The following is a 27960-nucleotide window of genomic DNA, read 5'->3' on the forward strand; positions in this document are numbered from 1 at the left end:
ACTCTGCCAGGTCATACTCCACACCAGCAGTCTCCAGCTTGTCCCTCAGGAGCAGCGGCTGGATGGTGTTGAAGGCGCTGGAAAGATCAAAGAACAGGATCCTCACAGAGCTGCCAGGCTTCTCCAGGTGAGAGAGAGAGCGGTGCAGGAGAGAGATGACAGCGTCCTCCACTCCAATGCCAGGCCGATATGTGAACTGCAACGGGTCCATGGCTGAGCTCACGGTGGAGCGGAGGTGGTCCAGGACCAGCCGCTCCAGTGTCTTCATCAGGTGGGACGTGAGAGCCACCGGCCTGAAGCAGTTGAAGTCTTTGGCGCGCGGTGTCTTGGGCACAGGTACCAGACAAGAGGTCTTCCAGACCTGTGGTACCACCCTCAGCTTCAGGCTCATGTTGAAGACATGCTCCATAACTCCACACAGTTCATCTGCGCAGGACTTAAGGAGCCTGGGGCTGATGCCGTCAGGTCCTGCTGCCTTCCTCACTTTAATCTTCTTCAGCTCTCTCCTCACCTGTGCTGCTGTGACAGTCAGTGGTTGGCAGGGGGACTGTGTGCTGGGGGGATGGGTGAGTCCAGGTGAAGTGGGGAGCTGATGAGCCAGAGCAAAGGTGTGAAGAGGAACGGGGGTGGGCCATTGTCCGGCTGTGAAAGAGAGGGCATGCAGCTGTGCAGGGGGAGGGGTGGGTGACTGATCAAACCTCAAGAAGTGAGTATTTAAATCGTTCACCCACTGTATGTCTCCCTCTGTCTGGGCAGGGGGGGTTTGTTCTTTTGCTGCAGCTGCTCCTCCTCCATCCTCCTCTTGTAGCCGGCTTCCGCTTGCCTGATCTTCCTCCTCAGCTCTTTCTGCACAGTCCTCAGCTCCTCCTTGTTCCCTGACCTGAAGGCTCTCTTCTTCTCCTTCAGCAGAGCCTTCAGTTCACAGTTAATCCACGCCTTGTTTTTTGGAAAACACTGCACTGTCCGGGAGGAAACAGTGTTCTCAAGAGGGGTTTTGGCCTGGCGGCTCGCCATGCTGAAAAGATACCGCCAGGTATTAAGATAACCGTGCGCGCGCCGCCTGCGAAAAGCACCGCAGCGCCGTCCGTGCGAGTGCCGTAGTACTTTTCACTCGATATGGAAAGCCAATACGAGCACACTCTGCCTCTTAGGAGCGGCTTATGGCGTAAATTAAGAGAAAGCCAAGTGCCGTCTGGCGTAAATTACAGCGCTCGTTTACGGCGCACGGCGTTAAAAGTGCTCCTTTATTTTGTAAAAGCGTCGGAAAATGCGCTGCGATACGGCGCTCCTAAGTGGCGGAGTGTGATCATATTGGCTTTCCATGTCAATTGCGAGTGACGAAAGCGCGAGTGCAAATTTTTTAATTACTTTTTTTGAGCGCCGCCTACGGCCGCCAACCTCAGCCCAGCGAGAACACTGAGACCTATCACAGCTTCCCTCCATTTCTAAAATTTTAGAAATATGGTTTACTGTTAGTAAAAAGAATATTTGAATCAGTTGTTAAACTTTCTAGTTTGGACCAGTTTAGGCTGACAAAATTGAAATGGCCGCGATAGCGCCCCCTACAGAGTGACCTTTAAATTAACATTGAAGGTCAAAAATTTGTTTTACCAAAATTGTCTAAACTTTACCCAAAATTCTATTTTGCCGTCCCGATCACAAAAGCCAATCACAAAAATGCCTAATTTTTTACGGCGTAGTCGTAGCGATGACAGAAACCTCCCATGTTATCCCTATGGGAAAACCACAAAATCTCTCAAATTACCACATTTTTATGTTTTACACTTTAACGAACTCCTCCTAGTGCGTTTTGCCCACCAACCTCAAAATCGGTGTACGTCCTCTAGACAAGTGGGGCATCTAAAGTCATCAAAATTTTAAGGATAACTTTTACGGTCTCTGTGCGACGGGGCCGCAAACGTTTCCCAGAATTCTGACTATTTGGCCTTCAGAGTGGCCTATAAACAATAGAGTTTTTCCAAATGACATGATATTTTTAACAAAATTCTAATTTGTCATCCTGATCATAAAAGTATGAGAGCCAAAGTCATATTTTGTACGGCGTAACCGTAGCGATGACAGAAACATCCCATGTTATCCTTATGGGAAAATAGTAGAATCTCTAAAATGACCACATTTTTACACTTCACACTTTAACGAACTCCTCCTAGGGCGATTGTCCGATCAAGTTCATATTTGGAGAATATCATCTACACAAGCGGGGCATCAAAACTTATCCATATTTTGATTCTAAGCGCTACGGTCTCTGTGTGGCGGACCCGCAAATTTATGTCAGAAATGGGAAAACAGCGAAATCTCTGAAATGTTCACATTTACGCTTCACACTTTAACAAACTCCTCTGTGGGCAATAGCTCGATCAAGCTCATATTTGGGGAAAATCATCTACACAAGCAGGGCATCTAGATGGCCAAGATGTCCTTGAAGTGTTCTAGTCTGGCTTTAAATCCAAACATTGCACAGAGACTAAGAGTTTTTGACATTCAGCATGATTGTGGGCACAGTATCATATTGTTCCTGTTGGATTCAACTGCAGCCTTTGACACAGCGGACCACCAAATACCCTTGCGTTGACTGCAGCACTATGTCGACAAGGGTGTGCATTAGAATGGCTGAAGTCCTACCTTACAGATAGACAGTTCAGTGGCCGCATTGCTTCTGTAGACTTCTCTGCTCCTTTTATGTGTGGGTCTCTCCTTTTCTTTCTATATCTCCTCCCTCTCAAATACATTTTTCAGAAGCACAGTTTTCGTTTCATTTTTATGCGGATTATATGCAAATGTATAAGAAAATGCATACAGTGCCAAACAACAGTGAGTGTGAAAAGAAACACTGGTTGTCCTTGAATATTTTTATTTAGACTGCTAATGCTACGCTGCGCCCTGTTGTGTGGTCAGGTAAACCTGGCTTACAACCTGGCTATAGCTAGACTTTAGCTCCTCTAAACAGCGGATCCGCGCTTCCAACTCCGTAACCCTGGCCTCCAAAGCTACCACTACACTGCACTTCACGCACCTGTCGTCAGAGAAAGAGCCAGGCTTCTGACTCGACATGTGACAAGACCTTCTATGACTCTGTGGTGGCATCAGCCCTCCTGTATGGTGTGGCCTGCTGGAGCAGCAGCATCACAGAGAGGGAGAGGAAGAAGCTGGACAAAGTCATCAAGAAGTCCAGCTGCGTCCTGGGCTGTGCTCTGGACTCGGTGCAGGAGGTGGGGGACAGAAGGGTCCTGGCTAAATTCACATCTATGCTTGACCATGAGTGTCACCCCCTGCAGGACACTGTCCGCTCTGGAGAGCAGCTTCAGTGAGAGACTGATCCACCCTCGCTGTGTGAAGGAAAGGTTTCACAGGTCTTTCCTTCCTGCTGCTGTCAGACTTTATAACAAACACTGTTAGTCCTGAACACTCGCAATACTGATGTAACCATGTGCAATACCATCATATTCATGTGCAATACTGAATCAACCATGTGCAATACCTGTAAATAAGAGTGTTCTATTTTGTTTTTTATAAGGTTTACTTACCTGCTAATAGTATTACCTAGTCTTGTGCTAGTTATTTTTACTTATTTTATTTTTATTTTATTCTATTATTATTATTTTATTATTATTATCTGATTTTTTATCTTTATTTTGTATTTTTATTATCTATTTTATTTTATTTCCCCCCCTCCATTCCCTATTAAGATAGGAGAGGAGTTTTGTTAATAAGAGTTTTTTGTTTTTGTTCATAAGAGTTCTATTAAGAGTGTTTTGAAACTTCTATAATCTGTCCTTTCCTCCTGTTTCTACTGCGTTGTAACAACGAAATTTCCCCATGTGTGGACATTAAAGGTTTATCTTATCTTATCTTATCTTATCTTACAAGTTGAGCAGGTGAAGGCAAAGGAAGATTCAGCCATGACGCTAGCGGCTAGGCTAGCTCAGACTGAGGATAGAGAACAAGGGGTTTAATCCACAAAATTCTGGACAAAAGTGAGCTGTATGAGGCTCCGGATTGTTTGTGGCGCAATCCAACTTTCACTGGTGTATAGGAAGCTAGATAGTGTGTATAATTTGGATTAACGGTAAAAAGTAGCGAACAAATAACTCTCAAAACGAAATACACTCACCGGAACTGACGCCACGGTGGGGACTGGTTTTCACCCTTTCTTGCCCTGTAATACGCTATTAAAATATGTACAGAATAAAACACTAAAATGTATGCTGTCTGTGCACATTTGGCTGTGCGTCTTTATGATGTCTGGCTCAGACTCAGAGCCGTTCTATGGCTCTCTCTGATCTGTTTCATAACTTAAACACATTTGTGATATCCACATCAATTGGTCTGTGGTTTAATTCTCGTGGCTGTGATTGGTCGCTGAGTACAGACTCCACATGAACGCAGGGCCTGAGTTTCTTTGGTCCCTGCTCTGTGAACACGCTCGGCTTCATTCAGAAAGTCTTGGGTTGACAGAGTAAGTTCTGAACCTGTTTTGTAGTACAACTTATCCCAAATAAGTTTCTCTTACCTGGATAGACAACCCTCCTACATGGCTCAGGTTTAAGATGGGGATCGGATCTGATTTTGAAATTATTTCGAACTTCCAAACCTATGTCCTGTTTTTCTGGAACCCTTTTAAAGATGTGCTTGTATTTCCATCTTTAAGTCTTTCCGTGTGAGGAAGATGCTCTGATTAATATGCTTTTTTGTGTTGTCATAGCGACGATGCTCCTGGAGATGCTAACATGCAGAAGCTTCTCAGCACTCTTCTGGAGGACCCTGGCTTTGGGACACGCTGCATGAAAGGCTACTCCATACCGTAAGAGTTTTAGTTCTAATATATATGTTTGTAGGGTCTCAAATGGTAAATGTCTAATTTAGTGATTTAGGAGAGTTATTTAGCAGTGTAAGACGGGGCACCAGAGTAACAACTCAAAAAGGTCTAAATACATGTTTCAAAATCACGGCTTGTTTAATCTGAAGAGTGAGTTCCGGTTTAGTGACTCTACAAAAAACATAAAATCTAGAAACCAGAATGGTGAATTATTTTGTGTGGTTTATTTATCGAGTAATTAAATCAGCAGGTTTGAATACACAAACCGTTTCCCGACAAGTAAGAATAACAAGCTACAGCATATCAAATTCAAACAGAAGTTAGAAGTTTGGTTAAACTGGGGTTTTCAACTTAGCTGTGTTCGCAAACTACACAATAGATCAAATTTAACTGGGTTCGACTTGGAGGGAAGACTTATTGCCAGAAATGACCAAAATCTTGCCACTTTGCATATTAAAGGTGGTATGGACGATTTTTCGGCCATTTGAGAACGCAGGCGGAAGTGCGCATGCGCACTCCCCCGTGCGGAACGATTCAACACACACGTGCGTTTGTTTATTAGCGGAACGGAGCGCATCGCATTGCTCGTCTCCCGTAGATTTCTGTCCACTTCTGCGTCAGCTCGAACTGTCTTTCTCCGTCTTCATTTTGCCCCGTACACTGAGGGAACTATATTATGATAGATCCATGCGCTTAGGCACGCGGAAACATGGAGACGAGCCTGACGCGGCTGCAGGTGAGCGGTAGGTGCGTTTTATGATTGATACGTGGCAGGACTAATGATTTATCCACGCCACGAGGAAATATGATAAAAAATTTGCTGAAAAAAATCGTCCATACCACCTTTAAGGCCACAAGGCTGAGATCAGCTTACTGATATGGTCACTGGCTGTTTCCTTTCTCTTTAATCCACTTGCAATGAAAAAGACCAAAATCTTGTTTATGTTCATGACCTGTGTAGCAGGGGCGGACTGGGTGAAAAAAGCTTAGTGGGAACAGTGTCCTAATCCACCCTTCTTCACAAACGGTACAAACTGTATAATACTTAATTCAACATTTTCATGAGCGCACAGTTCGAGATAGTAATGTCCCCACTGGCTTTTATGTTCAGTTTGATGTGGAGAATAAGTGTGCCAAATTTTAACTGTAAATGACAAAGTAAATGTTGTGATCCCATTCAAAAAGCCTGTAAACCAAAACACATGTAAGTCTATGGCAGTAATTGTCAGGATGCCACGGTAACATGCATGACGCTAGAGGTTTGCCATCATTGGCTATTTTGTTTAAAATGACAAGAAATTAAGATAAGTTTGTTATTTTAAGATCAGGAGCAGGACGACACCGCTTTCACGCCCATTCCATTGGCTACACTATTTAGTTAAAAAAAATAATGAATGAGGTGCAATTTTTTTTTTTTTATTAGATTCCGCCCACAATGGCCAACTCCTGGTTGGGTTTAGGGTGGGGTCAGCATATCATTTTTTACTTCTGCTATGAGGTATATTTATACCAATTTTCATAAATCTAATGTATTTAGAAATTTTATGTGGCGCTAGCGAGTCATTTTGCGTCTTTTTTTTTTTTTTTTTTTTTTAGAAACCAAAAAAACTATTTTGGCTCCAATCTTGAATTTTGGGTCGAAAAAATGTAGTTTACGTTCAGGGGTCTAAATTGGAGTGGTTTGTGGGAGGAAAAAAAGATAATTATAATTAGGCCGAGCAAAATAATATGTCTGTTTGCCGTAACCCGACCGACCCAGTATAAAACTAGCCGACTGAAAAAAAAATATTAGCATTTTGTCAAAATGACGCCAAATTCTTTCATTTTACTAATATTTTGCAGACTCACCGACCGTTCTTTTCAAAAGCGCCGTGTAGAATAATTTTATCACACTGGTCATCTTGTGTTACATTCCAAGGGACAAATAACGCATTGCACGACGGATTTACGTATACATTTTTTGGTAACCCATATGTTACTGTATTGAACAGACCATGTAGGATTGAACCTGTATTTTCCTTTTATTTTGTTGATTTGCCTCTGTCTGTCCACTGGTGTGCTCACCGCTCACATCGTTCTGCATCATGGTGTGGATTTTATATTGAATTTGACATGCGCACTTTCGCGCTTTGCATGCTGGGATAAAAACACGCCCAGCAGCATAACCACAACAAACATGGCGGCGCCCATGTCCCCCGCATGTTCCACCCGCTCGCCTTCGCTACCAAAATAAAGGATAATGGCGTACAAAAGGTCGATTGAAATATCTTAAAATCGTGAGATTTAGTCTCCCGATCGGGTTGATCGAGACGTTTTCCGTCATTGACTGTTGAAGCCTGACCCCTGGACCGTTGAAACCTGACCCCTGGACTGTTGAAGCCTGACCCCTGGACTGTTGAAGCCTGACCCTTGGGCTGTTGAAGCCTGACCACTGGCGGTCACGGCAAGTCAAAAAATTACGACGATTTGGATCTTTTTTTTTGCCTTCAAAGTAATAAGAATTTACCTACCGACCGACCCGCTTGAAAAATGTTGCGTCGGGTTACAGCAAACATACAATTTATTTGGGGCAGCCTTACAGAAACTCTTTTCGGCCATGTTTTTCTACTGTAAAACTCGAGCTAGAGTCATGTGATTTTGTCACATTGTGCGCGGCCACATGAACCCGGGTCAAATGAACCCGTTAGTTTCTAGTTACTCAGTTGTCTACGACAAATAGATTGTATTTTATATAATTTATTAAAAATCAAGTTTGGAGAGGGGGCTAGAGAGCCATTTTATTACCTAACTACTATATGATGATTGTATTATATATGGCCTTGTGTTATGTGGCCCGTGGCTCAATAAACCATAAACTACAGTGATCCGTGTAGTTATGATAACCGATGATCACAAGAAACACAATATATTTCACCACAGTGTTTAGTATTTTATAAAACTGCTACCTACATCATCTTTGTAAGAAATGCATATTTAATTTAATAGTTAACACTAGTTAGTAAATGCCAGAAAGATTCAGCATCTTTATTATGGAAAAAAAGCCTTCAAAATAAGTTTTTCCCCTTCCTTAGCCTCCTTAAAGTCCTCATGATTTGAACTGATTATTTATGCTTGTATTAGAATATGATTAATTACAAAGCCCTACCATATAGTGTCATGGTACGATCCGTGTGATTTGTTTTTAGACTAGTCATCCACAAGGAAGTGGACGGCCAGATGTGGTGCTCAAATTGTGTTACAGATACTTATGCAATATTTGATTTATTCATCAAATATATACCTGAAGTAGCATTTAGCTTCATTCACACTTGTTTGATGATTCATGGCTAGTAAGTCTCCATTCAGAATTTCACTGAATTTCACTCAATATGTGATATTATAGATTGAGCTCCAAGATCTTCTGCGCTGTTTTATGTTCATAAATTATCACCAGCCATGCTCTGAGCATTTCAGCCTCAAATCACATTCATTTCAATAACGTAATAACCCGTAATTTACATTAGCATGTCAGGACAAACTAGTTTTGTTTATCCTCCTTTGTAATTCCCTCTGGTGCCAATAGATGGAGCTCATACTCAATTCCTTTTTTCTTTTTTTCAAGCTTATAAACATGAGACACCAAAGCAGACGTTCTCTAGAGCATGTTTAAAGGCAAATAATACAAAAGATGCATTAAATACAGGGCTGGGCGATATGAAGGTAAAAAATCTAACTCTGATTTCTGTAACAATACATTTTTATTGAAATCATCCTATTGTAATTTAGTATTTCTCTGTCTAATGCACCTCTATTTGGATCTAAAACTTACAACATTAACTTTTTGGCTCGTGGCCTGCTCTATGTAGTATTTGGTCTCACTCTCCTGCTAAGCTGTTTGTGCTGCATGTCTGGTGTGCAGCGATGCCCCTTGCACCATGGGGGACGAGGACTGGATCACCCCTTTGCCTGAGGATGTGCTGGAGGTCTTCTCTTCTGGGAACTGGTCCATGAGCGAGCCATCCCCTGCCTGCTACTGCAGCTGTGACGGCAACAAGAGGATGCTTCCGGAGTGTCCGCCTGGAGCTGGAGGCCTGCCTCCGCCACAGGTGAAAGACGAGGAAAAACATCACTACCTTTGTCATTTTTCTGTTGTTGGTGATTTTACATAGGTATACATTGGCCTATTATGTCACAGAGCGCTTTCTGAGCTGAGTAGCGGCTGGTGGTATATTTTTGGGGAGTGCACCAGCACTGTAGCATGCTGTTTTTATGGATGGACAGCCATATATCGCATGTCCGCGCTTCACGTGTCTTTGCGTTTCGCCATGTCTAGATTCACTTCCTCATTGGACTCATTTCTCTGTGAATGAGTTTGATTGTAATAAAATGTGGCAGGGTTCGCAAGCAAACTTGGGCTTAGTCGATTTCAGTTTGTGGTGCTTTAATGTGAAAAAAATGAGTACAAAAAGTGCTTTCTTTCCAAATCTTGAGCGAAAAAAACCCACAAGCACACGTTTTCTCCACTGTAACCCAGATTCATTCATTCATTCATTTTCTGCCAAATTGATGGGGTTGTCCACAGACCTGTTGGCTCTGTCGGCGAACTCTGAATCAGAATCAGAATCGGGTCTATTGCCATTTGTCATGAACAAAATTCACAGACATAGGAACTTGTCTGGTGATTTGGTACAGCACAAACAACAAAACATTGAACACTGAATTCAAAATAACACAACAACAGAAACATTGAACACTTAATACTAAACGGCATGATATGTACATGATAAAATATAAAGTTATGTAGTGCAATAGGAAGTGAACAGTGCAGTGAGTGCAAGGTGCTTAGGTAGTGATCATGAGTTCAACGGCAGAGGGAAAGAAACTGTTCTTGTGACGGGAGGCTCTGGTCCGGATGGACCGTAGCCTCCTGCCTTGTCCCTGGCTGTGGCTCCAAACTTGATTCGTTTTACGGAGTCGTGGCTGGAGGTGCAGCAGTTTGTGTACAAGGAGAAAAGCAGGGGAGAAAGTACACAGCCCTGTGGAGCTCCTGTGCTGATAGTCCGCATGTCTGAGACATTCTTCCCCAGCCACACGCACTGCCTCCTACTGATCACTACCGATCCGTCAGGAATTCAGTGATCCACCTGCAGGTGGAGTCAGGTTGAAACGTGTAACATGTTCTGTAACATGTGCAGCAACATGTGCAGCATGTTCTGTAACATGTTCTGTAACATGTTCTGTAACATATGTGGCTTGTTCTTTGTGCTCAGATGATGTTGAGTGCTACAGACACACTGCAGAACCTCACTGCCCGGAACATCTCAGACTATCTGGTCAAGACATATGCCCAGATCATCGGCAAGAGGTAATGCCACTACTACTTGTGCTGCTACTACTACTACTGCTGCTACTGCTGCTCATGCTACTACTACTTGTGCTGCTACTGCTGCTGCTGCTGCTGCTGTTACTACTACTGCTGCTAATGCTATTACTATTACTACTACTGCTGCTAATGCTATTACTATTACTACTACTGCTGCTAATGCTATTACTATTACTACTACTGCTGCTAATGCTATTACTATTACTACTACTGCTGCTGCTGCTGCTGTTACTACTACTGCTGCTAATGCTATTACTATTACTACTACTGCTGCTAATGCTATTACTATTACTGCTGCTAATGCTATTACTATTACTACTACTGCTGTTAATGCTATTACTATTACTACTACTGCTGCTAATGCTATTACTATTACTACTACTGCTGCTAATGCTATTACTATTACTACTACTGCTGCTAATGCTATTATTACAACTGCTACTATTACTACTGGCTAGCACATCTACTGCTTACATTACTTCTAATATTACTAGTGTTGCTGTTACTACTACTATTATTGCTATTATTGCTCCTGCTGTTTGTACTATTACTACCACACATACTATTACTACAAATATTGCAAGTATAACACTTATGTTAATCAGTGCTGCTGCAAATACTGGTACTTCTGTTACTCCAGCTACAAATCATTCTACATTCTTTACTAGTGCTGCTGCTGCTGCTTTTGTGATATGTATAACCAATGTAAGGCTTAGTTATTGTACTCTTGACAAAAGTAGTCTTAAACACAGAATATGCCTGTATCTGTTCTAGTCTGAAGAACAAAGTGTGGGTCAATGAGTTCAGGTCAGTCCTTTTAATACCACAATTCCTCCTCCACCAGAGCTCCACCAGTTTCCTCTCGTCTCTTCTCTCTCTGTCGTTCTCACTAATTTTCACACTTTTGTCTCTGTTCTCATCCTCTCTCTCCTCTTTTTTTAACTATCCTCTTTTTTCCTTTCTTCCTCTCTCTCTCTCTCTCTCTCTCTCTCTCTCTCTCTCTCTCTCTCGCTTTGTCCTCAATACTCTCACTCCTTTTATCTTTCCTTTTCTCTTCCTTCACCTTCATCTATTTCCCCTCCATTCTTCCTATTTCCCTTTCATTCCATTTCCCCTCTCTTTTTCTTCTCCTCTCCCCTGTCCTGTCTTCCCTTCACTTTTAACCTGTGAGTTTTTACCTGAGCAGGTATGGAGGCTTCTCATTGGGCGCTCGGAGCACTCAGGTCCTGCCTCCGGCCAATGAGGTCGACGACGCCATAGAAAGAGTCAGGAAGATCTTTGAACTGGAGAAGGTAGCACTTTTACTGCTGCTATTACAGCTGCCAAAATGACTATATGAAATACTAATGCTGTACTACTAGTGCTGGAATAACCCTGCATTTCCCTTGGGTCCTGTAGGGGGCAGCAGGGGACCGCTTCCTGGACAGTCTCTCGGGGTTCATCAATGGCCTGGACACCAAGAACAATGTCAAGGTCTCATTATACGTTCAGATTAGTCTCAAAAATATGTTTCTCACAAATCTTTTATTAACTGACAACATAGTTTTAATAATCAAATAATGACAAAACCATTTTAGCAATAATCATTCGCTTTATACAAGTTTAAACCACCATCTTCAACCTGTTCCAAATGATTTACAGTGAGGAAAGTATGAATATGAACACCCTCTTAGAAATTATGGAGGGATCTGAAATTGTCATCATAGGAACATTTCCACTGTGAGAGACAGAATCCATCCATCCATCCATCTTCTGCCGCTTTATCCGGGGCCGGGTCGCGGGGGCAGCAGTCTGAGCAGGGACTCCCAGACTTCCTTCTCCCCAGACACTTCCTCTAACTCCTCCGGGGGGATCCCGAGGCGTTCCCAGGCCAGCCGAGAGACATAGTCTCTCCAGCGTGTCCTGGGTCTTCCCCGGGGCCTCTTCCCGGTGGGACATGCCTGAAACACCTCCCGAGGGAGGCGCCCAGGAGGCATCCGAAACAGATGCCCGAGCCACCTCAGCTGGCTCCTCTCGACGTGGAGGAGCAGCGGCTCTACTCCGAGCTCCCCCCGTGTGGCCGAGCTCCTCACCTTATCTCTAAGGGAGCGCCCAGCCACACGGCGGAGGAAACTCATTTCGACCGCTTGTATCCGTGATCTTGTTCTTTCGGTCACTACCCAAAGCTCATGACCATAGGTGAGGGTAGGAACGTAGACCGACCGGTAAATAGAGAGCTTTGCCTTTCGGCTCAGCTCCCTCTTCACCACAACGGTCCGATGCAGCGACTGCATCACTGCAGCCGCTGCACCGATCCGCCTGTCGATCTCACGCTCCATCCTTCCCTCACTCGTGAACAAGACCCCGAGATACTTGAACTCCTCCACTTGGGGCAAGGACACCCCACCCACCTGGAGAGGGCAAGCCACCTTTTTCCGGTCGAGAACCATGGCCTCGGATTTGGAGGTGCTGATTCTCATCCCAGCCGCTTCACACTCGGCTGCAAACCGTCCCAGTGCATGTTGCAGGTCCGGGTTTGATGGAGCCATCAGGACAACATCGTCTGCAAACAGCAGAGATGAGATCCTGTGGTCCCCAAACCGGACACCCTCCGACCCCTGACTGCGCCTAGAAATTCTGTCCATAAAAATTATGAACAGAACCGGTGACAAAGGGCAGCCCTGGCGGAGTCCAACATGCACTGGGAACAGGTCTGACTTACTGCCGGCAATCCGAACACAGCTCCTGCTCCGGTCATACAGGGACCGGACAGCCCTGAGCAAAGGGCCCCGGACCCCGTACTCCCGGAGCACCCCCCAAAGGACACCCCGAGGGACACGGTCGAAAGCCTTCTCCAGATCCACAAAACACATATGGACTGGTTGGGCAAACTCCCATGAACCCTCGAGCACCCGATGGAGGGTATAGAGCTGGTCCAGTGTTCCACGACCGGGACGAAAACCACTCTGCTCCTCCTGAATCCGAGGTTCGACTATCGGTCGGATTCTCCTCTCCAGTACCTTGGAATAGACCTTACCGGGGAGGCTGAGGAGTGTGATCCCTCTCTAGTTGGAACACACCCTCCGGTCCCCCTTCTTGAACAGAGGGACCACCACCCCGGTCTGCCAGTCCAGAGGCACGGTCCCCGAACGCCACGCGATGTTGCAGAGACGTGTCAACCAAGACAGTCCTACAACATCCAGATACTTTAGGTACTCAGGGCGGATCTCATCCACCCCCGGAGCCCTGCCACCGAGGAGTTTGCGAACAACCTCAGTGACTTCAGCTTGGGTGATGGATGAGCCAGCCACCGAGTCCCCGGTCTCCACTTCCTCTTCGGAAGACGTGACTGAGGGATTAAGGAGATCCTCAAAGTATTCCTTCCACCGTCCGACGACATCCCCAGTTGAGGTCAGCAGGCCTCCACCCGCACCGTAAACGGTGTTGGTGAGACACTGCTTCCTCCTCCTGAGGCGCCGGACGGTTTGCCAGAATTTCTTTGGTGCCGACCGATAGTCCTCCTCCATGGCCTCCCCGAACTCCTCCCAGGCCCGGGTTTTTGCCTCTGCGACAGCACGAGCCGCGGCTCGCTTGGCCTGCCGATACCCGTCGATGACCTCCGGAGACCTACAAGCCAGAGTGGCCTGATAGGCCTCCTTCTTCAGTCTGACGGCATTCCTTACTTCCGGTGTCCACCACCGGGTTCGGGGGTTGCCGCCACGACAGGCACCGGAGACCTTGCGACCACAGCTCCGAGCAGCCGCATCAACAATGGAGGCGGAGAACATGGTCCACTCGGACTCAATGTCCCCAACCTCCCCCGGGACATGGGAGAAGCTCTCCCGGAGGTGCGAGTTGAATACCCTACTGACAGAGGGCTCCACTAGACGTTCCCAACAGACCCTCACAATGCGCTTGGGTCTGCCAAGTCTGTCCGGCTTCCTCCTCTGCCAGCGGATCCAACTCACCACCAGGTGGTGATCGGTTGACAACTCTGCCCCTCTCTTCACCCGAGTGTCCAAGACACGCGGCCGGAGGTCTGATGACACGACAACAAAGTCGATCATTGACCTCCGGCCTAGGGTGTCCTGGTGCCATGTGCACTGATGGACACCCTTGTGCTTGAACATGGTGTTCGTTATGGACAATCCGTGGCTAGCACAGAAGTCCAATAACTGAACACCGCTCGGGTTCAGATCGGGGAAGCCGTTCTTCCCGATCACCCCTCTCCAGGTGTCACTGTCATTGCCCACGTGGGCGTTGAAGTCCCCCAGTAGAACAACGGAGTCCCCGGTCGGTGCACTGTCCAGTACCCCTCCCAAGGACTCCAAGAAGGCCGGGTACTCTGCACTGCTGTTCGGCCCGTAGGCCGCCACAACAGTGAGAGACCTGTCCCCCACCCGAAGGCGGAGGGACGCGACCCTCTCGTTCACCGGGGTAAACTCCAACACGTGGCGGCTGAGCTGAGGGGCTATCAGCAAGCCCACACCAGCCCGCCGCCTCTCCCCGCGGGCAACACCAGAGAAGTGGAGCGTCCAGCCCCTCTCGAGGAGATGGGTTCCAGAGCCCAAACTGTGCGTGGAGGTGAGGCCGACTATATCTAGTCGGTATCGCTCAACCTCCCGCACAAGCTCAGGCTCTTTCCCCCCCAGCGAGGTGACATTCCATGTCCCCAGAGTTAGTCTCTGTGTCTGGAGATCTGGTCGCCGAGGCCCCTGCCGTCGACTGCCGCCCAGATCTCTCTGCACCGGCCCCTTATGGATCCTCCTGCGGGTGGTGGGCCCACGGGAGGGCGGCCCCACGTCGCTCTTTCGGGCTGTGCCCGGCCGGGCCCCGTGGGGTAAGACCCGGCCACCAGGCGCTCGCCATGGAGCACCCATCCCAGGCCTGGCTCCAGGATGGGGCCCCGGTGACGCCGATCCGGGCGACGTAAACGGCCTTGTTCGTGTCGTCGTCATAAGAGGCTTCTGAACCGATCTTTGTCTGACCCGTCACCTAGGACCTGTTTGCCTTGGGAGACCCTACCAGGGGCATGAAGCCCCCGACAACATAGCTCCCGGGATCATTCGGGCACTCAAACCCCTCCACCACGTTAAGGTGTCGGTTCAAGGAGAGGAGAGACAGAATCTAACAAAACAAATACGGAAATCACATTAATTTTTAAATGATTAATTTGTATGTTATTGCATTTGAATAACCTCGTCCTCTCTTGGTTCTGTTCCAGATCTGGTTCAACAACAAAGGCTGGCACAGTGTGGGTGCTTTCCTCAACGTCATGAACAACGGCATCCTGCGCGCCGCACTGCCCCCAGAGGCGGACCCCAGTCACTACGGCATCACTGCCTTCAACCACCCGCTCAACTTGACCAAGGAGCAGCTCTCACAAGTGGCTCTGTAAGGACTTGACCGGGGGCTGAACGTTCTACTAGGACTGAATGAGACGGAATAAGGACAGACCATAAGGACTGACCATTCTAACGGTCGGTGACTCATTGTCCTTAGTAACGCCATTGCCATTTTTAGGAAAGGGCAAACTGCTAAAGAAAGTAATGAGCAGTAACATATTAACAGTTATTCAGATAACTAGCATAAAGAACATGCTAACAAGTTTACCAAAGCATCACTATTTCCCCAAATCACTAAATCCATTGAATTCTTCTTCCTCTGTGTCACTTCTAAACAGCAGTGCCCGGTCTGTTCTTCAACACCAGACAATAGGCAGCGCACGGCAAAAGCACATGAGAAGAAAAAGCTGCAATCATACTTCATACATCGTCCTTGTGGAAGACTTTGGTTTGATCCTGTGCTCATCCTGGTTTAGTCCTGCTCCACACAGGTTTAGTTTCAGGATTACCCTCGGTGTAGTCCCAATTTTGATGCAGTGTTTTGATGAAGTGTGAACGCAGCCTCAACGTTTTTTTGAGTAGTTTTGACTAGTTCCATTTTTACTTGTTACTCAGCACAATGAAGCACAACCTCGGTGTCGCTTCTAAACAACTCCCCAAACTCTGGAGGTAGAGGAAGTGCCGCTTCTTCTTCTGCGTCACTTAGAGTGTCACTTTAGAGCCCTCTTGCTGTCGTCATGTGAAATGCGGTTGCCAGTGTGAAAATAACGATTAATATCACACAAGTCGTTCTGGAGTATAAGTCGCACGAAAATTACGGTATTTTTTTTGCAGTGGCCAATGAACCTTTTCTCACGTTTGTGGCTCTTTTGTCTTTTGATATTTACAAGGCAAAAGGTTTGTTTTATAATCAGTTCCGTCCAGGGCCGGCCCAGCCTATAAGCGAACTAAGCAGCCGCGTAGGGCCCCGAGGCGTAAATAGGGCCCTCAATCTGGCAACCCGTTTTATGCGAAGTGCAAGCGCAGCGTGCGCCACTAGTGTAGTAGCGCTGCTGGCGCGGCAGCGCACACAGCGGTAACACATAACACACAAACTGCATTTATTTGTAATGACAATCTGGCAACCGAGACACCAGACCTGCGCTGATTGGGCGCGAGCAAAACGAGAGCAAAACATAAACACAACAGAACATGGTCCCTGCGTGGCCCTCATGTCCAGAGGAATATATCTCCCCGATGCCGAAAAACGAAAGAAGAAACTTCTTGACGATGTAAAGAAACTGCAAACTCAACAACACTCTCCAGGTATTGAACTTCTCTTACAAAGAGACGGTTAATGCTGCTGTTTGAAACAACACGATTCTGTCACGTTAGTTCGCTCAGGCTGGAGGAGACGAGAGCTCTGCCCCGCGCACAATATGTGTCTGAATGAAAGATAATAAGCTTAACATTCACACCAGCCCCGTAGTGTTAGCTGCAGGTGAGGCCGGTGAGGGGCCTCTATGGCCCGGGTCACTAAGAGGCGGAGATCCGGTCCGGACGAGCGCCGTCTCGTCCAGAACCTCTGACGTGAGACTTTGGAGTGAACAGTGTGCGGCCCCTGTCCCGGGCCCCTGTCCCGGGCCCCTGTGCAGCCTCAGTTAGAGATGAGCGGTTTGAGTTTGCGTCCCTCTCTCTCACATCACCATGTGTGAGATCAATCGTGACTCGTGATGTCTGTTTTACTTCTTAAAGTGCAATGAGAGGAACGTAAAGGTTTATGCGTGTAAGGTCCATCAGCCAATCACATCGCAGCATTGTTTCATGCAGGAGTCCAGTGTGTCATGTTCAGATCAGAACAAACATTTATATTGTAATTCACTTTTAATAGAGCAATAAAACATTTCAATTTTTTTAAAAAGCATCATTAGACTATTTGTTATAAATTATAATAAATTGATAGTGAAAAATAACCAGACATATTATGATTATGTCTGTTATAGAATAATACTATATATTTTTATACAAAAGTGGCAAAGCTGCAGAAACGCAGTCTCTTCACTATAGCGAGGTTTGGACCTTCACTTCTAGTTCTGTTCATTCTCTGGGAATAATATGTTTGCACCGTTTTATCAGTGTTAATTGTTAATCAAGCAATGCTTATGCCATTTGTTTAATTTAATATAACTTGTTTTGTCACTTTGGCAAGAAGGAACAGTTGGGAGCTGTAAAAGATAAATTAGTAAGGATAACTATTAATTTTACATTTTCAGTTAAAATTAATCAATTTGATCATAATTATTTTCATAGCCAATATTGTATTGAGTAATTAAGTACACTAATGTATTAATAACTGGCTTTAGTCATTTTCTGCTGGCACAGTTTCATCACATCATCATTTTATAGCATTAATACCTCAACATTTTACTCTTACTTTAGCCGGCTGGACCACATTAAAATGCAACAGAAGACCCAAAAAAGGTCTGAAAATCTCTGGGGGAGGGCCCCCAGACCCCCCCTGTTCATTAGTTTAAACTGCTAATGTGCTAATGTGGCTGTCGACCCTTAACGCCCACAAATACGCCCAAAAACATATCTGGGACGTGTGTTATTTGTACAGGGAGTAGAGGTGATGTCAGCGGAATACCAAGTTGCATTGTGGGATTTAAGTTAGCAATATTTGAGCTGTTGAGGTGCTGAGAATAAACTAACTGGCAAACGGATGCCCTGGAGTTTTGGTGAACTTTGTTTGCGTTGAAGAAAGTTCCCATATGTGAATTGTTTACTGACAATGGCAATAAAACTGATTCTGATGACGTGGTGAGGGGCCCCCAAATTTTTTTTCGCTTAGGGCCCCCTGAAGGCTTGGGCCGGCCCTGGTTCCGTCTTTGTGCGTCTACTCCCGCTGTGCCATGCTTACGTATTTGCTTCTGTTTGATCAGAAATCCAGAGTAAGCCCAATATGAACAACAAACGTGTCCAATATTCACAAAGTATTAAAATGACCTTATAGAATATATTTGCAGGCTAACAAGCATGTCCCCACAGTGTGACCACTTCGGTGGACGTCTTGGTGTCCATCTGTGTGATCTTCGCCATGTCCTTCGTCCCCGCCAGCTTTGTGGTCTTCCTCATCCAGGAGCGCGTTTCCAAGGCCAAGCACATGCAGTTCATCAGCGGAGTGCACCCCCTGCTGTACTGGGTGGCCAACTTTATCTGGGACATGGTGAGGCACAAACCCAACACATCGCTTTAGGCAAGGTTTGCACCAGGGGCCGGTACTATGAAGCTAGATTAGAGGGTCAGCGAAGTAACATCAGGGTTAGCCCTGGTTCAGCAGTACTACAAATCTGTTTCACCGTCTATCAGAGCAAATTTCTATGGTAACAGACCCTGAACTCATAACCTGCTTTGAACCAGGTTAGATTGCCAGTAAGATAAGAAGCCAACTCTTTAACCATTCAGAGACGAGAATCCAACAGAACAAGCAAACACTGCGGAGGGAGAACAATGAGGAAATGCATAAGTGAGATTTATAAAGAGGTGGAATGATCTTTAAATAGGCTACACTTGGATTATGCAGGCGATTTTTAGATGGACTATTTACTACCCATTATCTTACATAACACGGTTTATGTAATTTGGCAGATCTGGCTGTGCATCTTTACGCGCTGCTTGGCTTAGACTCAGTGTTCATTCATTCCATGGTACTGTAAGATCTGTTATAGGCCTGTGTGTCATGACTTTAGTACAGTTGTGCTTAAGTTATTTATATTGATGAATGATATTCTTGTGGTCTCTGTGGTTTAACTCTCGTGGCTGTGATTGGTGGCTGAGTACAGAATCCAAATCAAATCAAATCAAATCAATTTATTTTTGTAAGGCCCAAAATCACAACAACAGTTGCCTCTGAGGGCCACAGGGAGAAATGAATCAACAATGTCTGTGGTGGCGATGAAGTCAGACAATGTCTGTGGTGGCGATGAAGTCAGACAATGTCTGTGGTGGCGAGGGACGATGTCCCAGGGTCCTCTGTCCTTAGACTCTCCTTCTCGGCCAGGAAAAACTACAAAAAAAACCTCTTTGGGAAAAAAGCGTAGAAACCTGGAGGAGTTCCAGTGAAGGAGAGATCCGACTCTCACAGACGGACACGAGGAGACTGGAGCTGGACCCACTCTTCAGGCAGAAGAGGGACCGTCTGAGTCGAGCTGGACCCACTCTTCAGGCAGATGAGGGACCGTCGGAGGCGAGCTGGACCCACTCTTCAGGCAGATGAGGGACCGTCGGAGGCGAGCTGGACCCACTCTTCAGGCAGATGAGGGACCGTCGGAGGCGAGCTGGACCCACTCTTCAGGCAGATGAGGGACCGACTGAGGCGAACTGGAGCCACTCTTCAGGCAGATGAGGGACCGTCCACACAGGGCAGGGACCACTTCACCAGGAGAGGGGCATCTGGGTCCACAGGTCCTCAGGAGTGAGAGAAAGAAAAGAAGGCGGTGAACAGTTTGCAAGTGGAATCAAAAAATAAATATTGTTTGATAGCATAAGTAGTCAGAAGAAGAAGAGGATAGTGCTCAAGCTGTCATACTTCCCCCAGCATAGTTACTCCTAGGGCAGCGTAGCTGAAGCTGTGGGTTTATCTTTCTGTTCCTAACTACTCTGACCATAAGCGATTTCGAAGAGGAACGTTTTAAGCCTGGACTTAAATGAAGAGACTGTGTCAGCATATTTAACATGGGTCGGGAGCTGATTCCATAACACAGGAGCTTGGTAGCTAAACGCTCTACCTCCTACAGTACTTTTAGAGACTCTTGGCACCACCAGAAGGCCAGCATTCTGAGAGCGAAGAGCTCTGTTTGGATGATATGGTTCTATAGCATCTTTGAGGTAGGATGGGGCCATGTCATTTATGGCTTTGTAGGTCAAGAGTAGAATTTTGAATTTGATTCTAGACTCGACGGGGAGCCAGTGAAGAGACTTCAGCACTGGCGTAATGTGCTCTCTTCTTTTTGTTCCTGTTAGTAATCTTGCTGCTGCATTTTGAACCAGTTGAAAGCTTTTTATGGAGCTTTTAGGACACGCTGCAAGCAGGGAGTTACAGTAGTCTAATCTAGTCGTTACAAATGCATGGATAAGTTTTTCGGCATCACTTTTAGGCAGGATTCTTCTGATTTTGGCGATGTTGCGCAAATGGAAATAGGCTGTTTTACAAGCTTGATTTATATGAGCTTTAAATGAGAGCTCCTGGTCAAATAAGACTCCAAGGTTTCTTACAGTAGAACTGGAGGCTACACTGACATTGTCCAGTGTGACTCTCTGCTCAGATAGAGCGTCTCGTAGATGCTTAGGGCCAAGCACAATGACCTCGGTTTTTTCAGGGTTAAGAAGCAGGTAGTTTAGTGTCATCCAGGTTTTTATCTCCTTCACACAAGTACTAAGTCTGTCTACTTGATCGCTCTGATCAGGTTTCATTGATAAATACAGCTGAGTGTCATCTGCATAGCAGTGGAAGTTAATGCCATGCTTTCTGATAATGTTGCCTAATGGTAGCATATAAAGATTAACAGAATTGGACCGAGTACCGAACCCTGTGGCACACCGTAAATTACTTTAGAGCTTGGTGAGGAGCTCTGGTTTACATTAACAAATTGGAACCTATCAGATAGATAGGATTTAAACCAGCTGAGGGCTGTAAACCACATTTAATTCAATTCAATTTATTTTTGTAAGGTCCAAAATCACAACAGCGGTTGTCCTGGAGGTCGACAGGGAAAAACTGATTAAACAATGTTCATGGGGACTTTGCAATGTCCCAGCATCCCGTGTCCATAGACCCTCCTTCTCGGCATGCAGGAAAAAGTACGAAACCCCTTTGGAAAAAAGTAGAAACCTGGAGGAGTTCCACAGTGAAGGAGAGATCCGACTCCTTCAGACGGACAGGCAGACGCGAGATAAACAGTGGAGCTGGAGCCACACTGGAGGAGAACCAGTACTTCAGGAGGAGAACCAGTACTTCAGGAGGAAAACCAGTACTTCAGGAGGAGAACCAGTACTTCAGGAGGAGAACCAGTACTTCAGGAGGAGAACCAGTACTTCCAGGCAGATGAAGAACCGCTCGTATGGAGTAGAGACCGCTTCTGTAGTTGAGGATCATCTGGGTTCACAGGTTATTGATGTGCCTGTTCCACTGCCCACGGGGAAGTGGGAGAAGAAGAAGAAAAGGCAATAAACAGATTTGCAAGTGAAATTCAATCACATGCACGTAGAGTTTCTTTGGATTATAATTTAACCTTGCTCCCTGCTCTGTGAACATGCTCGGCTTTGTTCAGAAAGTCTCTGTGCCTGATAGGTGATCTCGCAATCATTACTGAAAAAAATAACTCCTCACAGCTCTAACCATCGCCAAGAAAACTATCCTCAAGAACTGGAAAACCCGCAATAGCATACACATTAACCACTGGTAAAATCGTCTCACCGACTTCATTACAATGGAATATACGTCTCCCCACACACACACACACATGCGCAGACGCACATACACACACATATGCAGACGCACGCACACACACCTACACACTCACACACGCACACTTTGAAGCACTTTGAATTGCCTTGTGTATGAATTGTGCTCTACAAATAAACTTGGCTTGCCTAAGGAATGTGTACTTACTATAGTACATTTTTGAACAGGCTGCAAGAAGGTATGAGATATTCAGGGTGCGTTTACACTTGTACTGTCGCCAGATTAAAAATTGAGGCTAATAAACTCAAGCATTTGACCTTGTTAAAATCTTTTGCTCCTGTATCTGTAGTTTTACTGTAACTCAGTACTTCTTTCATGGCTCTTTCCAGTGTAACTACGTGGTGCCAGCGACCTTGGTCATCATCATCTTTGTATGCTTCCAACAAAAGGCCTACGTATCCTCCACCAACCTTCCCGTGCTGGCTCTGCTGCTGCTGCTCTACGGGTCAGTACGTTGTACATTGTAGTATTATAGTATATTGTACTGTATACAGTATAATACTGTGCACATCTGAGGATTTGTGGCTTTAATCCAAAGTCTACATGCATTCATGAATAAAAAAAAAAACATCATTGGTGAGAAAACAAGTGATCATCGGGCTCTTTCTCAATTTTGGTCACTAGAAGAAGTCTTTGGCCATTTCCGGCCCAATGAAGCTATTCCCAGATTGCACTAAAATCAATAAATAAGCCACTTCTGTTTTTTAGAAAACTGTCATCTACGCACAAAAACAATTGGATAGCATTTACGAGAAGTGTAATGATGCTTTGCACTTCTTAAATGTTGTGATACACATCATACATGTGGCTCAATCCGTCTCCGTCGACAGACACACACAACACACATACATACATACATACATACACATACACATACACATACACACACACGCACACACAACCACGCACACAACCATGCACACAACACACACACACACAAAAATCACAACAGTAGTTGACTCGAGGGGCGACAGTGAAAAACAGATTAAACAATGTTCATAGGGACTTGGCAATGTCCCAGCATCCCCTATCCTTAGACCCTTCTTCTCGGCCAGAAAAACTACCAAACCTCCCTGGGAAAAAGTAGAAACCTGAAGGAGTTCCACAGTGAAGGAGAGATCCGACTCCCTCAGACGGGCAGGCGGACCGGAGATAGACAGTGGAGCTGGAGCCACACTGGAGGACAACCAGGACATCATCTGCAATTCAGGCAATTTTATGTTCCGTCCCATCAATTGAGACACCATAAATATTTTCAGATTGTCAAATATATTGGGCCAATGGATCAAAGTACAAAGCAAACAACAGGGGGACCAAGCACAGCCCTGTCTCACCCTTCTCTCCAAAGTCAGTGAATCTGTCAAGTGAACAACTATTTTGATTCTTGATGTTGGGCCACCGTAAAGAGCCTCATTATTTTATATTATTAAATTATCTAATTTAAATTTTATTTGAATAAATACGGCCAGCTTGTTTTGTTGTTTTTGTATATGGTTCATTAGGTGTAAAGGTCGTCTTATGTTGTCTTGCGTTTGTCGTTAAATAATTATTAATTAATCCTATCCGATCATTGTGAATTAAATTTGGGACTATTTATTCCATTCTTTTGGACATAATTGAGGTGTATATAGGATTGTTGTCCACATTTAAAATTGAGATTGGTCTTTATGAGGCACAGTCAAGTTGGTCCTTCCCCTCTTTAGGTATTAAGGATATGATGGTTTCCTTCCAACTTGGGGGGATCTGAGCTTTTTTAAGTTCCCAGTTTAAAGTTAATAAAAGCAAAGGAGTAAGTGTGTTTTTTAGAGCTTTACACCATTCTGAGGTGAATCCATCGCTCCTTGGAGATTTTATTGTTTTTTAGTCTTTTGATTGCACTTTGAATTTCAGTAGTTGTTATTTCAGCCCCTATTTTTTTATTTTTCTCTTCGGTCATGGCGGGTAAACTGAGAGTGTCCAAAAAAGATTTTATTTCTTCTTCTTTGTTTCCTGATATTTTGGTGTTTTTTTTGTTTTGTAGAAGGATTCAAATGCTGATTGTATTTGGTCTTGTTTGGTCAAAATTATATTATGGCATATTTTCTAAAATTATTCTGTTGTTTTCTAGGCTTCCAAGCTAATAATTTGGAGAATTTCGAACCACTTTCATAAGTTTGTTTGTTGAAGGGCATTTTCCTTTTTTTTCCCTATGAGGTATGGTCATTAATCCCACTCCTTGTCTTTTTAATTTCCTGTACCTTTTGAGGATCTTTGTTTTCGGCATGTTTAGCCCCGATCAGCTTTAGTTTTTTCTGTTAATCATTAAATTCTTTCTGCCTTTGTTCCTTTTTGGCCAAGGTGACAGCAATTACAGGTGACAGCAATTACCCTGGGTAATTACTACATCGACCTACATTATGTATTAATTTGTTATTTATAGATTTACCATTACTTTGTTAGCTTGAGGCATCCAATGTGGTTTGCAATCAGATCCACCACTTCAGTATGGATATAGATAGTATGGTGGAGCATATACATTCATCAAAGTAAACAGTTCCATTAATAGTTCCTTTTGACCAGTACATATCTGCCATCTTTATCTTTGTGTTCAAAACTCTGATCAAATGCTATTTTGCTTGAGATCAATATGACCTTTAGGCATAAGAAAATTAAAGGGGGCTGAATTTTGCTTTTCCGCACAGAATCTTGCTGTGTGACAGCATCTGTGGAGACATGTCCACACCAGTCCTGCATAAAGTTACGTCAATGATACTTTGTGTTCCAGCTGGTCTATCACTCCTCTGACATAACTGCTGTAGTACTAGCAGTTAGAGTACTAGTACAAGTAGCAGTAGTATTGCAGAACTTATGTTGCAGTATTTGTATTACAGCTGGTCCATCACTCCTCTGATGTACCCCGCCTCCTTCTTCTTCACCATCCCGTCCACAGCGTACGTGGTGCTCACCAGCGCTAACATCCTGATCGGAATCAATGGCAGCATTTCCACCTTCGTCATGGAGCTCTTCGGAAACAACGTCAGTCTATTTAAATATTGATGTCATAAAAAGTTGATGTTTTGGTATTTGTCATAAGCATTTTTTTGTATGTATTTGTCAATGTTTTGTTGTTCTTCAGGAGATCGGGGGCATTAACGACATCTTGAAGAACGTTCTGCTGATCTTCCCTCACTTCTGCCTGGGCCGAGGGCTTATTGACATGGTGAAGAACCAGGCCATGGCCGACGCGCTGGAGAGGTTTGGTAAGGAAACAAACGGTGCATAACAGAGCAGCTGCCAATGGATTTAAGCAGAAGCCTTAGCCGCCACACTCTCAATCTGTTGATAATTTATCATCAAAAATGTTTGATTCATATTCCCTGTGAAAAGATAAGGCCCAGTCCCACTGAAACTAGTACTATGTATACTTTAAAATCCATTCTCTTCATTCCAAAGTTTTATTGATGATTTTACTGATATGTTTCTGTCGTATGCACAGACTTTGATGGTTTGGTCATTACAGGTGATTTCAATGTTCGTGTTGATAATATTTGTGACAGAAAAAGAGCTTGACGCTGTTCTTGAAACCTTCAGTCTTACTCAGCATGTGAGAGGCCCCACCCACAGCAGAGGTCACACTCTAGATCTCTCTAATTACAAAGGGGATTAATATTTCAAACATCAATGTGGTCAATGCTGCTCTGTCTGATCATTTGGACGTCGTCTTTGCCATGTCCGTTTTCTCCAAACCACCGACTGGTCCTGCAGTTGTTCAGATAAACTTTGAAAATGACACTTTCTAATGTAAATGATTTGTTGAACTCCGTTACATCTATTGATTTGAATGATTTGGACACCATTTCCCCTATGATAATAACACAACCATAAAATAAAACTAGTAGAAGCCATTTTGGCTGTAGAAAAAAAAATGACCAGAGGCACTTTGAGCCTAATCACAGAGAAGAACATAGTCTATTCTGATTCATGGTCTTGTTTGGGTTCAGTCCTATTTTGGTTCTGCTACATTCTTGTTTTTTAGGTTGTACACTTTCCCTGTAGGAAATTGTGCATATTCAGGAGGAAACTCAAGGAGAAACTGCACAGATAGGCCCAGGATTTGAACCTTTGATCTTTTTGTTCCAGAGCGCTGGTCAATCTGCATCGTGACTTATGTGCTGTCCTTATGTCCTGGTTATGTACTGGTTTTAAGGCCATGTTTTAGCCCTGGTTCAGTCCTGGTTTAGTCCTTGTTCTGAGTCAGTCTTGTGTGCTTCCAGGGGAGAACCAGTTGCGCTCCCCTCTGCAGTGGGACATGGTGGGGAAGAACCTGTTTGCCATGGCCGTGGAGGGTGTGGTCTTCTTCATCATCACAGTCTTGATCCAGTACCGCTTCTGCATCAAACCCAGGTCAGACCCAACACGTTCAACCTCCTACAAGCGCTCAGTTCTGACTTTGTGCTCTTGGGCAAGCCACTTCCGCCTTGTATGAGGGTTAAATGTGTCTTCAGAGTGTCTGTGGAGTTAACTGTATGTAACTTTCTGGAAGTGGCACGTCACCATGCATGATTCAGAGTCAAAATCAGTTTTATTACTGTGGTCAGTGAAAAAATGTACAAACTATGAACTTGCTTTGGCGATTAGTAGTCCAGGCAAAGTAACTCATTTTTTAGCCAAAAATAGAACTAATTGTAAAATATCTTTTTTTTTGCATAAATAATTTCTATGAGGTGTCCAGAACAACATACTAAAAGTCCTAAGAAATCCTAGTTGAGGAAATATGTTAAATTCTCATCAATCCGAGATGTGTGCCAATAGGCGAGGCAACAATACACCCCAATGAGGCTATTTTTTTCCTTTACTCCTATCAAAATGAAACTTTATACAATGAAAGTACCCATGAAAAGTAACATTTTTTGTATTACAAGTTTCTTTAAAAATACATTTTGATATGCAAATGAGCTATACACAAATCGAATATGCTCAAATAGGCCTATTTTTTACTTTACTCCTCCCACAATAAAACTTTACACGATGAAAGTATACATGAAAGTAAAACATTTTGTATTGGAAGTTTCTTTTGAAATTAATTTGAATGTGCACATGAGCTCCACATTTATTGAATATGTCTTAATTTGCATAGGCAGAAACACCATGACCACTATGACAAATACATCGGCCCAATCTTCATCCAATCATCTACTGCCAATGGGTGATGGTAATGCTGCTTTTGTACTGGCCTCTAATCTGGTGTAACTGTACACTTCTCCGGTGACATGATCATCCAATCCAAAAAGACCAGTGTGGTGGCTGGATTAATGCTCGTTTGGGACGTAGGGTGTAGACAAAGGATTCACGCTGACAAAGCTCTGCAACTTTTCAAGGTAGTTTATTTACAGAGAAAGCAGTGTCAAATACAGGACAGCAGAAAACAGCGCCCTGGGTCCGCTGGTGATCAGGAAGACGAACCTCGTCTCTGGGCGTACCTCGCCTTTATATACTGAAACCACACAAAGACCGATAAACAATATCTGAGAGGTATGATATCACACATGTAAAGGCCGGTTAGCCAATAAGAGATCAGATGTAAAGAATATCCATATTTGGGTAGGATGAGGACCGAAAAATTAGTGAATGGGCGTAGCCCATTCACTAATTGTTGACAACAGCAGCGCGAAGCGCTGCATTCCTCCAAAAACCCTCCTGGCATCGTCCCGTACGCGAGAATCCATGCCGCAGGCATGGGCCATGCTTGTATCTGCTCAAATCAATGGAAGTCTATGGGGAGTGGGCGGGGCATCCCGACGGAATAGGGAGTGACGAGCGCGTAAGCGCTCGTAATGATGATTCCACCCCATGGCGGCATCGGGAAGGCTTAGAGCTTTCAAACGATGTATAATTTGTTGTTATAGTGGAAACGGCTATATTGTTTTTGCTAAAAATATTATTAGGCCCGAGCCCC

At 44.7% G+C, this 27960-nt stretch overlaps 1 protein-coding gene across 1 annotated transcript in view; it reads left to right on the forward strand.

The window, feature by feature from the left end:
• The window catches only part of LOC140372503 (phospholipid-transporting ATPase ABCA1-like), a 168017-nt gene that overhangs the window by 91183 nt on the left and 48874 nt on the right, over window positions 1–27960 (forward strand). The window contains 12 exon segments of the mRNA XM_072459614.1: window positions 4724–4822; window positions 8736–8922; window positions 10087–10181; window positions 10974–11006; window positions 11386–11491; window positions 11598–11672; window positions 15403–15572; window positions 18551–18728; window positions 22355–22470; window positions 24896–25040; window positions 25141–25264; window positions 26279–26408. Of these exon segments, the coding sequence (XP_072315715.1) occupies window positions 4724–4822; window positions 8736–8922; window positions 10087–10181; window positions 10974–11006; window positions 11386–11491; window positions 11598–11672; window positions 15403–15572; window positions 18551–18728; window positions 22355–22470; window positions 24896–25040; window positions 25141–25264; window positions 26279–26408 (1458 nt within the window).

This window comes from Eucyclogobius newberryi, unplaced genomic scaffold (genome assembly GCF_026437365.1).
Source record: "Eucyclogobius newberryi isolate DKJ021-1_F unplaced genomic scaffold, fEucNew1.0.hap1 SCAF_24, whole genome shotgun sequence".
Classification (NCBI taxonomy): Eukaryota; Metazoa; Chordata; class Actinopteri; order Gobiiformes; family Gobiidae; genus Eucyclogobius; species Eucyclogobius newberryi.